The sequence below is a fragment of the Micropterus salmoides genome, unplaced genomic scaffold (assembly GCF_014851395.1).
Source record: "Micropterus salmoides isolate LMB-PRFRI ecotype aquatic unplaced genomic scaffold, ASM1485139v1 Ms_hic_scaffold_12, whole genome shotgun sequence".
In the NCBI taxonomy this organism is placed as follows: domain Eukaryota; kingdom Metazoa; phylum Chordata; class Actinopteri; order Centrarchiformes; family Centrarchidae; genus Micropterus; species Micropterus salmoides.
In genome coordinates this window covers 24,877,422-24,893,143 of record NW_024040263.1, presented here as the reverse complement: position 1 = coordinate 24,893,143, position 15,722 = coordinate 24,877,422, and the positions used below count along the sequence as shown (strand labels likewise).

At 42.4% G+C, this 15,722-nt stretch overlaps 2 protein-coding genes across 3 annotated transcripts in view; both read right to left on the bottom strand.

The window, feature by feature from the left end:
- cnnm2b (cyclin and CBS domain divalent metal cation transport mediator 2b) overlaps positions 1–9,638 on the bottom strand; it is a 37,417-nt gene extending 27,779 nt beyond the window's left edge. For both annotated transcript variants that reach the window (XM_038714192.1, XM_038714193.1), the window contains exon 1: positions 7,864–9,638. In XM_038714192.1, the coding sequence (XP_038570120.1) occupies positions 7,864–9,361 (1,498 nt within the window). In that variant the 5' untranslated portion in view covers positions 9,362–9,638. The remainder of the gene's footprint in view (positions 1–7,863) is intronic.
- Positions 9,639–9,802: 164 nt separating this feature from the next.
- On the bottom strand, positions 9,803–15,643 carry as3mt (arsenite methyltransferase). Its single transcript, XM_038714194.1, has 11 exons — positions 15,510–15,643; positions 15,150–15,198; positions 14,728–14,855; positions 14,483–14,633; positions 14,093–14,229; positions 13,942–14,011; positions 13,680–13,761; positions 13,469–13,600; positions 12,376–12,515; positions 12,165–12,287; positions 9,803–11,286 (listed from the first exon to the last, which is right to left on the bottom strand). Exons 1-11 carry the CDS (start codon positions 15,626–15,628, stop codon positions 11,179–11,181), a joined length of 1,239 nt encoding a protein of 412 aa, XP_038570122.1. The 5' UTR covers positions 15,629–15,643; the 3' UTR covers positions 9,803–11,178.
- Between the last annotated feature and the right edge of the window lie 79 nt (positions 15,644–15,722).

Here is a 15,722-nt window from a genome sequence, read left to right as displayed (position 1 = left end):
CAAGTATTTCTCGGTCTTAGGCTGCTGTTATGGCAATAGCTGTCTTATCACGTCAGTTATAAAGTCTAAATAAGCTGTCAATGCCTTTGCCCTTCAAAAAGAGAAAGCACGCAGGTCCAGTGTGCTCCCTGTTTTGGGAAACAGCTTATTAAAAGGAACGTGGGGGTGCTACTAGTTTAGAACTGCAATCTGAGGCACTCGAGAGGGTAAAGATTTAAAAAGCCTTTAACATCTCATAGCTATTTAGTCATAGTAACAGTTAAACACATGACTACGCGTTTCAGGCATTAAGGCCTTCTTCAGGGCAAATACAAAATGGTCGCCTTTGAGCTGTTTCCTCACATGATCAATATGGACAAGTATGTTTGATACATGATTAGTGTAGACAGGTAATGTCACGTGACAGACTATGTTTAGCAACAATCTCACACAGTGTCAGGGCAAAACAGCACTGCACAAACAGGAATATAGAAATATATACAAAACATCTCAAAACCTCTTAATATTTGGGTTTTCAGTACAGACAGGCAAAGGACCCCGATAACTAGAAAAAAGCAAGATGAGGAAGTTACAGGAAAAGGAGAGAAATCAACCTCATATGGGGATGTACAGACTTGAGTGTCCATGTGGCTGTTTTTGTAATGGGAGAACAAAGCGTAAAAGGCAACACTGGCCAAAGACAAATATAGTATAAGAGCTAGCAACCCCTAGCACCCTATGGCTCTATATTACAAAGAGGCTGACCACAGCAGTTGTAAAGTGTTAATGCTATCAGGGATAGTCCATACAGAAAACTCAATAAGGGGTGGAGACAGATAAAAAAGGCTCTTACAAAGAGACTCGTTTTGGACATAAACATAGGGAGTTGCACAATAACCTGCTTTGAATTGGGAAATTGACTTCTCTCCTTTTCTGAAACTCTCTCCTCTGTCTTTTTGCTGAAAAAACATCAAGAGCTGCCTCGCCTGTATGTTCTGAAAACTTAAATATTAAGAGGTTTCTCTATTTGGTGTTTTGCCCTTACATTGTGAGATTTTTGGTGTGATCTCCCCTGCTGAACTTGGTCTGTCATGTGACTTTAGCTGTCCATAATATCATGTGACTACTTGCCAATATTGACAAGAAACAGCCTAAAGGTGACCATTTTGTATTTGCCCCTGAAGAAGGCTTTAATGGCTGAAAAACATAGTTATTTGTTTACCTGTTACTATGAATAAATCACAACCCGCGTGAGTGCCTCAGCTTTCTTCAACAATTCTAAACTAGTAGGATCCCCAAGAGGCACACCTTTTTCACACCCGAGCAGCGCTCCAGACTGTTTTGTGACGGCACGAGGGGGCAGTTGCATTCTAGATTGCGTAATAACAAATTTTGCTCAGTGGTGCATGGCTACAGATCCTTGGCAACATGAGCTGGAAGCAGACTCAGCTCCTTAACTACATCCTCAACACAAAACTACCAAAGCCTTTCTTCAATAATAGCCATCATCAGAGGCTACCAGAAATGAAATGAGTCACTAATGAGTCTGCTATGAAGTTATTAAGGAGAGGAGATGTGAACCAGCATGTACAGCTGTACTGTAGCCATTGAAATTTCTGCAATGTAGATATTTTGATCACATGAGACAATATATTACATTGTTAGGATTTCCGTGTAATAAATTCTGACCAGAAAAGACATTAGTAATACAGAAAGACTACTATACCTGTTACAATGGGCACCTCAAATTTATCCTACTCACTTGCTTGGTACAATGCGGGACTTATTCTTCTTAACTGGCTCTATCTTACTAGACATTCATCAGCCAATTGTCCGTCTACTAAAAGCAGTCTTTTGATGCATCGCATAAACCTGCCATACAGAGGCGGAAAGGCCAGCCAACAGAGGTTTAGATCAAGTCTTCTATAAAAGAAATTCACATGATTTGCTCTTCAAAGGGAGGCTTCATAACATGTCATCTGCAAGGCTACATGGACCTTGTTGTGATTTTGGATATATATATATTTTTTAGTAGCATGTTCTATTTTCTGCTGTTGGTTGCACACAAGTGGGCAAGAACATTTCCCAACGTATGCCAATTATATGGCAGCAAGCTGACACTTGCACAGTTGTTTGTATGGTGAACAAAAGCAGTAGTTGTAGGTCAGTATCACATAATGGCGTAGACTACCTGAAGGTTTAAATACACACCGACCCGCAAACATCTGACCTTTTCAAATTAGGATACACATCATTTAACAGCAAATCCAAACGGCAGCAGACAGACTGCACTGGTGTTGTTGTGTTTAATACGTAGTACGGGGTGCCCAGAAGAAAATACATGTAAAGTTAAAGTCATAATGCCAGATCAGACAGACTTTGGGAATGCACTGCGCCTAGATTCACACTCCTCAACTGTTGTACTAATCGGGTCTTAAAAGCCTACACTCCATGTTGTACCAGAATCTGAAGAATGTAGGCCAATTCAAAAGCCAGTCTTTTAACACAACCACCTCAAGAGTTCAATCCAGACAATATCTAAATCACCAAAAGTCAATGTCATGTATTCAACCATTTCTATTTTACACTGCAATTACCAACTCATTTTTCTGAATAAATATTACATCACATGTGGAATTTCTATAATAAGCATACTCTACAGTGTGAGTATTATCAAGGAAATCAAACACAATCATCATACTGTATATAATAATGGATGCAATGAAGTTAACACCAGTAGCACCAGTAGCATATACTTAATTTTGTCTAAGGATTTCCTAAAGCATAGTAAACAACATCTTAGATTTATCATTGATTTCTATTCACTTCAGAATAAAATTCAACTTTTTTTGAACTTATAGACCATCACAGTGAACATTACATCAACTTAATTTTGGGATGCTGAAACAGATGTTAGAAGGGACCATTTTGAATTTGGATTTGCAAATGCATTCAAGGACACAGTGACTTCCCGAGCAATGTTTTCGTAAAAATCCAACCCAGAAGACAAACAATAGATTACGTCCATCTGGTTGGTTGTTTTCCCACTCAAGTTAGGCAAATACATTTGAAATCACAGAAAACCCTTAAAGCTGCATTTATCAAAATTATTATATAAATGATCAATCAAATGACTAAGGAGGAGTTGCTCATTGTGATAAACCCACTGAGATTATCTCCCAACTCTGCAGTGCAGTTTAGCATATTTGAGCTCAATGTATTTGTTTTCCAGCCCACAAACTCCACTCTCATTGACTATGTTTCCAACAGCAGGCGACTGTTTTCAGTGAAAAGGCTCAGATAAACCTACTGTAAGCTACCTGCTCAACATCAAACAGCCGACAGACAAAGTTGGCCACAAGCAGGTGAACATAGTGTATTTATCAAATAATGAGCTTGAACATGCAAAACAGCTTGTGGTCTTTAAAACTGAGAGTCGACAGTACAATAAAGGAAAAGTTAACATTCAACAGGTTTCTACAACAGAAGTTTTCACCTTCTCTCTTGAAGTGCTGCCAAATGGGTTGCATTTGTACATATGAAAACTCAAACATTTACTTGCATGATTTACAGGTGCTAATTATAAGGAAGAAAATGCTCACCAAAGGCTTTTATAAACTAACTCTGTAGTGAGGCTTAAGTCCCAAAAGGCAGCAGAGGTGACTGGACAAATGAGCAGGAAACACAAGTGATGTGATTTTAAAAAGTACAGTAGTACAGTTTTGTATCAAAATTACATTCCATATCAGAAAGAAAATCTACTAATGCCGTCTCCTGTAACAGACAGTAAAGTGAAACGCAGACAACCTTTGATTCCAGATAATTAGTTCTGATAAAGAGAACGTCTGGCAAGAGAATTCTTGCTGAGTTCAAAGGGGCGTCCCTCATCAGGAAACATTAAGTGTTCTTACCAACATGATGCCATTTAATCCCAACACTTGTTACCGCATTAGCACCAAGGGTTACCAGGCAAACACACACACTTTCTAGACATTTGCTATGATACGCTCCACACAAACACACAGAAAGAATAAAAGCATTTGAAGCAAACCACAAAACACCTGTCAGTATTTCAACAAGGCCGACAGAGGGGGGAAAAAAACTATAAGACAAAGTACTGCGCAAAGAGACCGTGGGGGCTGTTGAATCTGAATTAAGCATAGATTGGCCTATATTGCAGCAATCAGGGAACTAGTTCAAGACGTGCCAGGCCTCATGTAGGCTCTTTTACACTGGGGACCTTACTCTCAAACCATTTTCTGTAGCATGGAGGAGGCTACAACTGCATCTCCTTGTGCAATCCTATTGTATAACAATTGTATAATGACAAGATAAAAAAAACCTGGAATCCTTGAAGCTATGAAACAGGTACACACCAAGTTTACAAGTTAGAGATAAGAAGAACTGAGAGTTTGTGTCCGCGTGTCTGAAGGAAGACAACTGGGTAGAAAGGTTTTCCTTGCCTCTGTTGGGTCGTGTCCCAGTCCCCCCCCACACACACACACACACACACATTCAAGTTAGGCAAGTGGCCTGCGTTCCCCACGTGCAGAATGCACAACTGCATAACTTAAATTGAGATCCCCCAACATCCATATAGTGGATCCCTTCCTCCCCTCACAAGGCAGGTTTACACTGCAAGTGAGTGAATGAATAACTTGCAGTTTCAGGAATATCACACATAACTCAAAGTCAGAAGGGCAGCTAAATTCCTGTTTCTGACTCAACTACTTGGTTTGGTCCCAAATGGCACACTATGACCCACTCATTAACCGGTAAAACCTGCAGCTTGACAAGGAGCCCCTGCATGACAGTAATTGTTGCAATCGCAGACAGAGAGCAATTAATGAAGGGGTCAGAAGTTTCCACAGGAGTGTCCGCCTGAATTAAAAAGCTCCCGCATGAATCTGACTGCAACCCCTAACCTAGGCCCTGGGTTGAGCCAGGTAAAGCAGGAGCATATGCACACAATTGGGATCAGGACTTTATCATCATTGCCAAGAAAATGTTCAGCAAATTCCATTAAAAACCACTGGCTTTCCCATTCTTACTATACTATTCTATATACTAATAGGTTTCTTTAATAATACCTTTTTTAAGGGAAACATTAATTCAGTGAGATTTCTGAGTAGATTAAAAGCCTTAATGAATGGAAAAAGGAGTATTACAGTGAATTATGTAATGTTGTAAAGTTGAGAATGTGAGTGTAAGAGCATACCCTACAAAGTCACAACTGCAAAGAGAAACTACCTCGCCAGAAAGTCTCTCTCCAGTGCTTCAACACAGTCACTAATATGAGCGAGTTGCATTTTTGTAACAGACTTCAGACGACTACGCAGCTCCGCAAGCGGCATCAAAGTAATTAACAATGACTTACAATACAAAGCACTTTGAATTGAGCGTGCGCTGCAAACAGAGCCAGATTGACGGGAACCTTTGACCCCACAGCCCACCCTACAACCGTTACTTGTGACTTCCATGAGAGGCTTCAGGCGAATTCCCTCTGGCGCAGAGCCAGCCGCAGAAACACTCAGCCACTACACACCGGAACCGGGCCTATATGATGAACCATGTTGGCAACATAATGTAAACACGCTGCGTTGTGTCTCTTAGTGGGAGGAAACAAACAGAATACACAAAATACCACTAACTTGAGTAAAGAGACACACCTGAGCCCACCTTTGAGCTATTTGAGGTGTCAGTTGTTTTTAACTTGGAGAAAGTGTTACACTCTGTATAGGTTTTATATGAACTATATTCAGAGTTAGACTAATATTGATGAATGACTTGGCAAAACTGATATGAAAATTAAAAATTATATATATATATGTATATGTATATATATATATATATAAAACAATATACTGTATATCTGCTAAAATGCAGAATAATGCTACAGATATACACTTTGATCGCATCACACACCCCAGATTTGAAACGTAAGTGTACACAAAGCTGGCACATTTGCTTTAATTTAGATGTGGAACAGACGTCTCAATTAGAGTTACACAGCTAGCAAGAGGGGACGGGACCTGATGCACCAGGGTAGGTGGCAAGGACAGTAGGAGCACACACACACACACACACACACACACACACACATGGTCTAAACCAAAACAACAACTTGGATGCAAACTGGGGAGTGTGATATTGTGAATGAAGTTCATTACATACAGCCTATAGGAATATATTTTAAATATTATTCTATACATCATTTTTCATTCAGACAACAGAGCCATGACAGCTTGTTTAAGGAATGAAGTCCAACTCCAATGTTGAAATGTGGGAACCTAAAATCTAATCCAGTCTGTTCAATTTCTATACCCACTTTGGTCCTCAAAAAGAACATCTCACCCAACAGATGTTCACAGTCCACTCAATAAGTGATGTGAGAGACACTGTGAGGGTCCTATTTGGTAAATATGTAGTTGTAATAATGTAGCAAATCCTGGCACACTGCTGTAGAGTAACACTCGTATTCTGTTGAACTTACTTTGACAAGGGAAGTGATGTTTTATGCTGCTAGTACGTGTCTGTAAATAGCCAACGGTGATGAAAACAAACACCCCCCACCACCCCAACTAGTATATTATGTAATGCTAATTTGGCATGGAGTGCTTCACCTAATTTCTGGTAATGGAGCTCAACGATTTGTTCTGTTTTTCTTCCCAATTAATCCTCTTAAAGTAAAGTGAATATGATCTAATGAGCACGCAATGCATCAGTGGTGCTTTTCTCCACATTTTAAGTGGCAATAAATCTGCTGCACTGGACAGGTGAGCTCATGTGTCACCGGGCTTCTCCTATAGCTGCCTATTTGGGCATAAAGAAAGAACAGACTTGTGCCAAATCTACAAACACTATCAGGTATAACTTAGTCAGAGGCAACAACGGGGTGGGGGTGGGGGGTGGGGGGGGGCAAAGCAAAGAGTCAGGTAAACCGTGGGTGGGGTAAACATCTTTCTCAAACGCCATGAGCATACACACACAACACATGGGGGGCTCGAGGATGTTAGAGACTGTTATTCATTATCCACACGACTGCATTCCAGGGCCGGACAAAAGGAGTTATCGCCACCATCATTCAGAGGCAAGCACAAGGGAGGTAGAGAGGGATTTAAACAGGTTCTCAAACAAGATGTCCCCACCTGATAACCTTAGCACTGCCGCTGCACCATTCCCACATGTCCTAATGCATTCACAAATCAGAGAGAGAGAGAGAGGGAGAGGGAGAGGGAGAGGGAGAGGGAGAGGGAGAGGGAGAGGGAAGGAAGGGAAAGAGTGAAAAAGATTGAATGAGAGGGCACGGTAAGAGGAGGAAAGCAAGACAGAGAGCAGGAGGAGAGAGAGAGAAAGAAACAGTGTGAACATTAACAGTGAATGGAAGTGATGGAGAAAGATAAAGACACCTCCTCCTCGCCTTTACAGGAAGTGACCAGTGAGGCAAGTGCACCTCACTCCTGATGAGGCTGCCCCACTGCTTTGTGAGGCAGGCCTGATAAGAAATGCCAAAACAACCCCATCCTCTTCCTCCTCCTCCTCCTCTGTTTCCTTCACTGGCTAGAATTTCTTGTGAAATCTTTTAAGGGGGCAAGAACCCCCCCTCCCCCCCCCCCTTTTTTATAAACAGAGCAACAGCACATGTACTTCTTGTATTATACTACCTGAGATATACTATTATAACCTGTCTGCCCTCACTCATCCAAGGGGGAGGGCGGACAGGTGAAAGGCCAGCCTGACCTTTGTGACCTTTTTTACTTGAGGGACAACAGACTGAAAATGAAGAAGCTCTCTGACTCCTTTTATCTAGCGGGCTTTTCATAACTTCAAAATAAAGTGAATCAGTGAGACCAGCTGTAGGCCTACTCTATCTAGCAGTCTCACCTTTTTTAAACTCCTCCAGCATTGCGTCCAGCTTGGTGTCATTGAACACAAAATGTAAAGGGTGGCTGTAAAACTTTGTGATGGTTTTGAGCGGGGTGCAATCATCCGGGTCCACAAACGCCAGGTCCTTGACAAAGAGCAGATCCACTATGTTGGACCTCTCGCCCTCGTAGACCGGGATGCGCGTGTAGCCGCTCTTCATGATCTCGGACATGGTGTTGAAGTCGAGGATGGCATCCCCGGGGATCATGAAGCAATCTCTCAGCGGTGTCATCACGTCCTCCACGGTCTTAGTCCTGAGCTCCAGCGCGCCCTGGATGATGTTCAGCTCCTCCTTCACCAGGTCGTTGTAGGGGTCCGTGACGCGCAGCATCTCCAGAAGCTTTTCCCGGTTGTACACGGTTCCGATCTCCTGTCCCAGAAGGTAGTCTAGCAGCTTGCTCACCGGATATGAAGCAGGGAAGGTGAGCAGCATGAAGAACTTGGTGAGGAATATGGTGTTAGCGCCGACAGCGAGGCCGTGTCTGGAGCAGATGGCCTGGGGCACGATCTCCCCAAAAATGACTATTCCAATGGTGGACATGACCACCGCTATCAACCCAGAGCCGGCGATATCATCCAGCAGGATGGTCAGCGTAGTGTTCACCAACACGTTCCCGAGCAGCAGCGAGCACAGCAAGTAATTCCCTTGGCTCCTGACCGGCTCTATCTTTTTGGCGTAATTCTTCTCCTTTTCCGTGCCGCAGTTCTGGACTATCTGGAGCTCCATGGGGTCCAGAGCCATGAGCCCCAGGTTCAACCCGCTGAACATACCCGACAGGCAAAGTAACATGGAGATGAAGATGACCTGGAGCCAGAAAGGCAACAGAAACTTTTTCTCCTCCACCACTATCACTTTGGTGTCGTCACCGTTGTGGTAGATCCAGGTGTTCTCCGTCCACGGGTCGTGCATCCCGGCCGCGGCCGGTGTCGCGGTGGCGATGCAAAGGTAATACGCTTTACTCCTCTCCGTCTTTCGCAGAGGTTTGACCTCAATTTCAACTATTCCCGACGTCTTTCGATTCAGGATGATGTTGGGCAATATTATTATATCCGAAGTCCTAATACCGCAGGGATGCAAGCTGGACGAGTCCTCTTGGCTCTGGTTATCCTCCGAGGAACTGTCAAGGCTCCCTACCGCCCGGCTCCGCTCATGTTCCGTGAAAGCAATTTTGGACCAGGTCTCGTTGTTGATGTTCTGCCCGTACACCCTTAATTTCACCCGAGACCGCTCACTCACCCGCAGGTAGCCCCTATCCATGAAGGAAATGTCGTCCGTGTCCTCCAGTCGGAGCCCAATGATGACGGTCTCCTCGGACCCTTCCTTGCCACTTGTCGGGGTGACACAACAGCCAGTGACAGTAAGCAAAATCATCGCCAAAGCTCGGACCCGGTTAAGTGACGCCATTTTTGCAGCGGTGGGTGCTTGGGATAACTGCTCTGCCATATTGATAACCATTGGCAACCAACCTCCTGAATGAAAAAGGCTTTTAAAAATCAGAGCCAGTCGGAGTCCGCCTTCATCTCCGCCGAGGGTTGCCGTGACTTGTGCATCGGGACCTGCTCGTTCCCACTACGTGTCCGACACTGACGACTCGCGAGCGCAGGCTTATGGGCCAACTCGTGCCTCCCCTGATGTCCCCGAGACAGGCGACGGTGGTGACCAATCAGGAGGGGCCGCTGACCGGGGGGCGGGGCACCCGCAACCTCCTTGGCGAATCAAATTCCAAAACAAGTGCACCTCATGTTAAGAGACAGACAGGACTCTACTCGTGACTTTTTTAACATATAGCCTGTGCTACTGCAGGAGATAACCGATGTGCATGATTAAAATGTATTTGATTAAAAAAAATGACATATCAGTAAAGATGGACAAAGTAACACAAGCACAAGCACAATATAATGCAAAATAAATTATTTTTTAATGTCACATTTGTATTAAAACTCTCATGTTGATAAAACTACATGGCAATTAGTTTTCTATTTATTTGCATTGCATTACACAGTTCATATAAGGGCCTGCTGATGCACCTAAATCCCCCTACATTGATGCAAAACTATGTCTCCTACAGAAGTGGTTCCCAAACGTTTTGACAAGTGATTCCCTTAAAATAAAGCACTGTCTACTTGTGATCTTCCATCACACCTTAGGGCCTTAACATGGATATGAGTTATAAACTGTTCAACCATTTCCCTTGTCAGATTGTTTAATTTGAAGAATATCATAGAAGAGAAAAAGAGGAAACATTTCCCTTGTCAGATTGTTTAATTTGAAGAATATCATAGAAGAGAAAAAGAGGAAACATTTCCCTTGTCAGATTGTTTAATTTGAAGAATATCATAGAAGAGAAAAAGAGGAACCATACTTGTATATATGTTTCTTTCTCCTTCTTTTGATCCCTCAGATTTATCTTAGGACCTCATGGGGTACCGTGACAACCAGGTTGGGAACCATTGCCGACATTTTATAGTTTCAGAATGGGTGTCTTTCAATCAGTGACTTGTACTGAATTTCAAATTACCTATGCACCTTCCCTTCTTTAGCAGACTCGTTCTTGGCTTATGCAGCAGTGGTGTAAAGAACCCATTATATCATATGTACAAAAATGTAAATGGAACATTTAGTTGATTGACAACATCCATTGTCCTTTAACAGAAAATAATTAACACATCAATATAGATATTAGTTAGAACACTGATGCAAAGCTCATACAGGCGCAAAACCTGCCAATATACTGCCTAAACAAATCAATTATCGTTAGAGGTAACACAACAGAACTAGTGTTGTTTGCTAAGGCAAAGGTGAAAAAGTCCTGATGAAGGTGTGAATGACATGGACATGGAATTTAGATGTCCAAGACTGTCGACAAATGGAAAAAAAATCTATTTATAAATATAACCAAATTATTTTGCAGTGTCCAACACTGTTCAAGATTACGTACAAGTTTGGAATCTTGTGTTATTTCGATGTTGCCTTGATATAAAGCCAAAGTAATTTTATTGATGCAACATTATTTTTCAATAAATTTAATTCATTGCATCTTCTGTTTTCCAGGAGAATGACTGTGAAGTGCGTAAAAACATCAAAGACAAGACACATCTATGTGTAAGTAAGGATTAATTTCAGTTGCTGAAATCTCATTTGAAATGTTACGAAGACACAACATAATGACATTGCATGTCGGCAAAACGAAGACAGTACATTTGAATTACTGTTAATTATTATGCATACACAGAATGATGCTGGGCCTGTATTTCTCAGTGCTCCTCCCACCATCATTTGCAACAGGCAGCAGACCGTGTGCTGCAGCATCCCCCTGTGGCTGAACCCAGACTTTGTTTCTCCAGCTGAAGGACCAGCTCGAAAGGATCCACAATGCCTGCCTGTATCAACAGTTCAATAAAGGCGGAAATCATTAGGAGTTTGCAGTTCCACGTAATAACTGTGTTACATCTGATGCAATTCTCACCTTTTTCTTATGTTCTAGCCTTAAACACAAATGAATATCCTGCAAATTCTACAAGACTGCAGAATAAAAACTTGTTGCACACTGAGCTTTTAAATGGTTGGCTACTCCTGGTTTACGGATCAGACACTAGTTGTTCATTATATCTGCATTTCACAATAGCTGTGTTTTATAGAAAAACACAAAAGGAGTTTAATTACTATTATCACCAACTACCTGTGTTGATTAGAGAAAAGTATCTCAGGCCTGAATTTACTTCAGAGAGGCAGTCAAAAGGTTGAACCAAGGGACACATTTTGATAAACCACTGAGATTTTCAATTCACTTTTTCGCTCCACAAAAACGAAATGGAAATCTCTTAAGAGCAGAGTAAAATGTCATGAGTGATTAAACGTTTAGGGTAGTCATTGAAAAACGTAAAATGGTGTTTGTAGACGTGTGTGTGCACAGAATGACCATGAGAGCTGATAAGATGGCATTCCATTAGCTGAGAAGACAACATTCCTTCCTGTTCAAGGTTCCCCAGCAGGACTCCACAGTCTGGTTATGACTCCAAGACAGCTGCTTGACCTTGTGTGTGTGAATGTGTGCGTATGTATGTTTGAGTGGGTATGTGTGTAAGAACTTGCAGCATGCGTCCTGGTGCACACATGCATGTGAGACTATGTGCACAGTTAAGACAGTGGGGCACTCTGGGCGTGTCGCACACTTGAAAGTGATACCACAAACATACTGACCTCTAGTGCTCAAAGAAAAAGACATTTCCACATCCAGGAATTTAGTTGTGACGCTGACCTTAGGTTTGACTCTGCGGAGCTCGCAGGGGCCACCCGGTGGCTGGAAAGTAAAGTCCTCTGACAATCTGGAATGGGACAGGATGGTGGCCACCTCTCCATCAACCTCCACCACTTCATCCACCTGTGAAATACACCCACATCTGACATAATTTGCATACGTGCATGAGAAGATAACACTGAGCTGCTCCTTTATCGCAGGATCTACAGACCTTGAATGTGTACTGACAGTCAAACTGGAAGCTGTCCTCTACTCCTGTAATGTTCCCATTATATACGACCTGACTGGTCTTTGTGTTGCCTTTAGGGACCTTGAAGAGGCGGTATGTGGCAGAGACAAACTTGAAGTCACCTGTATTGCCAGAACAGGTATGAGAGAATCAACAAATGTCTCAGGAGTCAACCTGAAATACAACAATATATAATTTACTGTTTGATATATTCATTTAACAATTAATAACTGACCCTCAAAGTATAATTGGTATTCTTAAACCTGTTTTCACATATTTTGGTGTTGAAATGACTAGTAGGTACAAAACATTTTGGAATCAGTGCAGTAGATGGTTTTAACCGGCAGCTGCGAACTGGCTGCATTGGCTGCAAAGTATTCCTTTGGGGCCATTGTGCCCGTCAAACTAACATTACGACACCGTCATCTTCCTGCAACTACTTGCCTCTCATGGGATTTTAGAGTGAGAACTGTCCTTGAGCAAGACTTTTGCTTCTGGTTAAAAACAAAGGATGTCACTGGGAGTCACTCGTACGGATCCTTTCCATGATGTTGTCATATACCTGGTATAACAGTCTGAGCCTGTCAGTGGCAAAAAGATGCTTTTTTTGGACGTAATTCTGATGGGCACAATTGCCCAGAAGTAATATGCATTTTCAACACCAAAATACTTGAAAATAGGGCCCAGGTTTAAAAACACTAAAATGTGCACCAACACAATTAGCAGTTACCGATACCGATACCAGTTCAGTAGAACCCAGTTTAACCTGCGTTAAACATTAACCAGAGTTGTGCAGCACAAATTAAGTCCAACCCTAGTACAACATAATTAAAAGAGGCTTTACATTTAAGTTTTGTCTTAAAATAGATTGTAAAGTCAGTGCAACAGGATTCATTTATCCAGTTTGAGCATGAATGCTTGTTACTGCAACCCACCCTGTGCTACTGTTTAGAAACAAGCAAACAAGGCAATACAAAAAATAAATAAGTAACAAATACATTTTATCAATTTTATCCAATTATATTAATAATTTTTTTAAAAATTGTATCAATAAATTAAAAATATAGTATCAAACCAAGAATTTCCTGCAGTTCTTTGTTGTCGACAGTGATGCCACTGGCTGTAACCAGCCGTGGTGGGCTGAAGCCCGCTTCTTCAGCCAATTGCAGCAGATCCTCCCACCACAGCGCTCCACCAAGACACTCACCTGCCAACATAAAATGTATTGTGATATTTTGGCACGTGTCTGTGAGCTTTTATGGCAGTAGGATATTAATTTGACGCACCCCATAGGACTTTGTGTTTTTTAATCTCCTCCGTTAGTCTTCCACTGCTATAGACGTCACTGAAGTACAACTCACCACCATCCTAAAAGATCCACAGTCAAACAGTGTATGTAGTGAATCTATCAATGCAAACTACATAGACTAATAGGTTTAATAAGTCATGATTAAAAATGGTTTTGCCTTTTGTCAAGACATTCTTATCATGTTTTGTTTTTGTTTTGATTGGAAAGGGAGGCCAACGCACAAGTGAAAAGCACAGTACCTTGAGCACGCTGTACACTTCAGCCAGCACTCGCTTCTTGTCTGGAGAGAGATTCACCACACAGTTGGAGCTATGGGAGAAAAATCAACGTTTCTATTTTATTTTACAGCTACACAGCATTAGCATCCAAAACAAAGAGAGACTTCCATACATAATGATGTCAAATGAGCTCTTTTCCAGACCCACTTCTCCTAGGGCTTCAAGGTAGCCCCGGACAAAACTGACATTGGGCTTCTTGTAGCCAAACTCTTTCATGTGATAGTCCAAATATGTCCTGGCCACTTCAAGCTAGAAGAGAACACAGACTTGAATGAAGCATCTACTTTCAGTGCACATTTAATTTGGAACAGTCATAGTGCTATTTGTCAGAGTCTATAACATTTGGTTGCATTTGGGTCTTACGCAGTACATAAATACTGTTGTTTACAGGACAGTGACAGCCTTCCCTAATAGTCCGAGGGGACACATTTTTACTTTGCCATATACATCACCGACAGTTCACTGTGCACTATAGCGACACTGTGATGCTGATGTGCATTACCTGGTCCTCAGTCATGTCAATGCCAGTGACATGGCCCTTCTCGCCCACCAGCTGGCTCAGCACATAGCAGTCCCTCCCACTTCCACTGCCCAGGTCCAGTATCCTGCAGCCCTCCAAGCACTCTGGCACCACCAGACCACAGCCATAGTACCTGAAAGGATACCCATTACAAGTCTCAGTGGATCAGTGATTGTTGCGGTGTAATTACATCTAAAGCAACAACAGAGAGTGTAAAGCCCAGCGACCTGGCAGTGACCTCAGGGTGCACTTTCTTCAAAGCCTGGCAGATGAAGGCAGGGGTTTGCTGGGATGGAGCCACACAGGCATTGGTCTTCAAGTCTGAGGAGTTCTTCAGCACCTTGCCATAATAATCCTGTTTGAGCACAGAAAAGCTGGCTGTAGGTTTAGTTGCTCCTCAACATACAGAAGGCTGTCAGCAGTTTGCACACGGTAGGCAGGCGAGCAGTGAAAAACTGTTAGTGTTGTCTAATAAAAGGGCCCCTTAAAAGCTCAACTTTTCTCGGCGAATTTACATTAAGAGTGTACAGAACAGTTATGATCTACAAAAGAACTACTCACAAGACAATGTGAGTGTTTAAGCTGAAGCACTTGAGCTAGGCTAGCGACCGCTGTGAAGTGACGATGACAGTATCGTAAGTTACATTACCTTGACGTGCACGTGAACGGCGCTGTCAACGAAGCCTTTTGCACCCGCACTTAAAAAAGAAGTTTTTCATAACTTATGTTAACTTCAAATTGCATCACAGTTAAGTTCCTGTTATAGCTCTCTACTAAGTCAAGACTGCCGGCTAGCTGCAGCAAATGAAACGTTACATTATTCCACAAGTTTTTAAATGTACATGTTGTTATTTAATACGTATCATGTAATGTTACTGTAAAACAAATGTCAACCGTCCCACGCTAACGTTGAGTGAAGGTTCAAATGTGACACACGCCACTCGCTCGACTTATAATGCAGGCTACATGGAAATTAAACAAGATACGAAGCATGTTACAAGGTTGTTACCTCTTCCCTTCAGCCATTGTCTCGCTGACAAAGTCCACAATTTGTGCAACCAACCCAACCAGCCCAACCAGCGAAGGCAACGAGTGCAAGCCAATCAGAGGCAGAGTAGGCCGGGTCATGACGTCACCTTCCTGGGAGAAAACAACTTCCGGAAGTCATAGCTGAACCTGATCCAAGTCCAAAGAGTATGATGTTCGTTTTTATTTATTACTT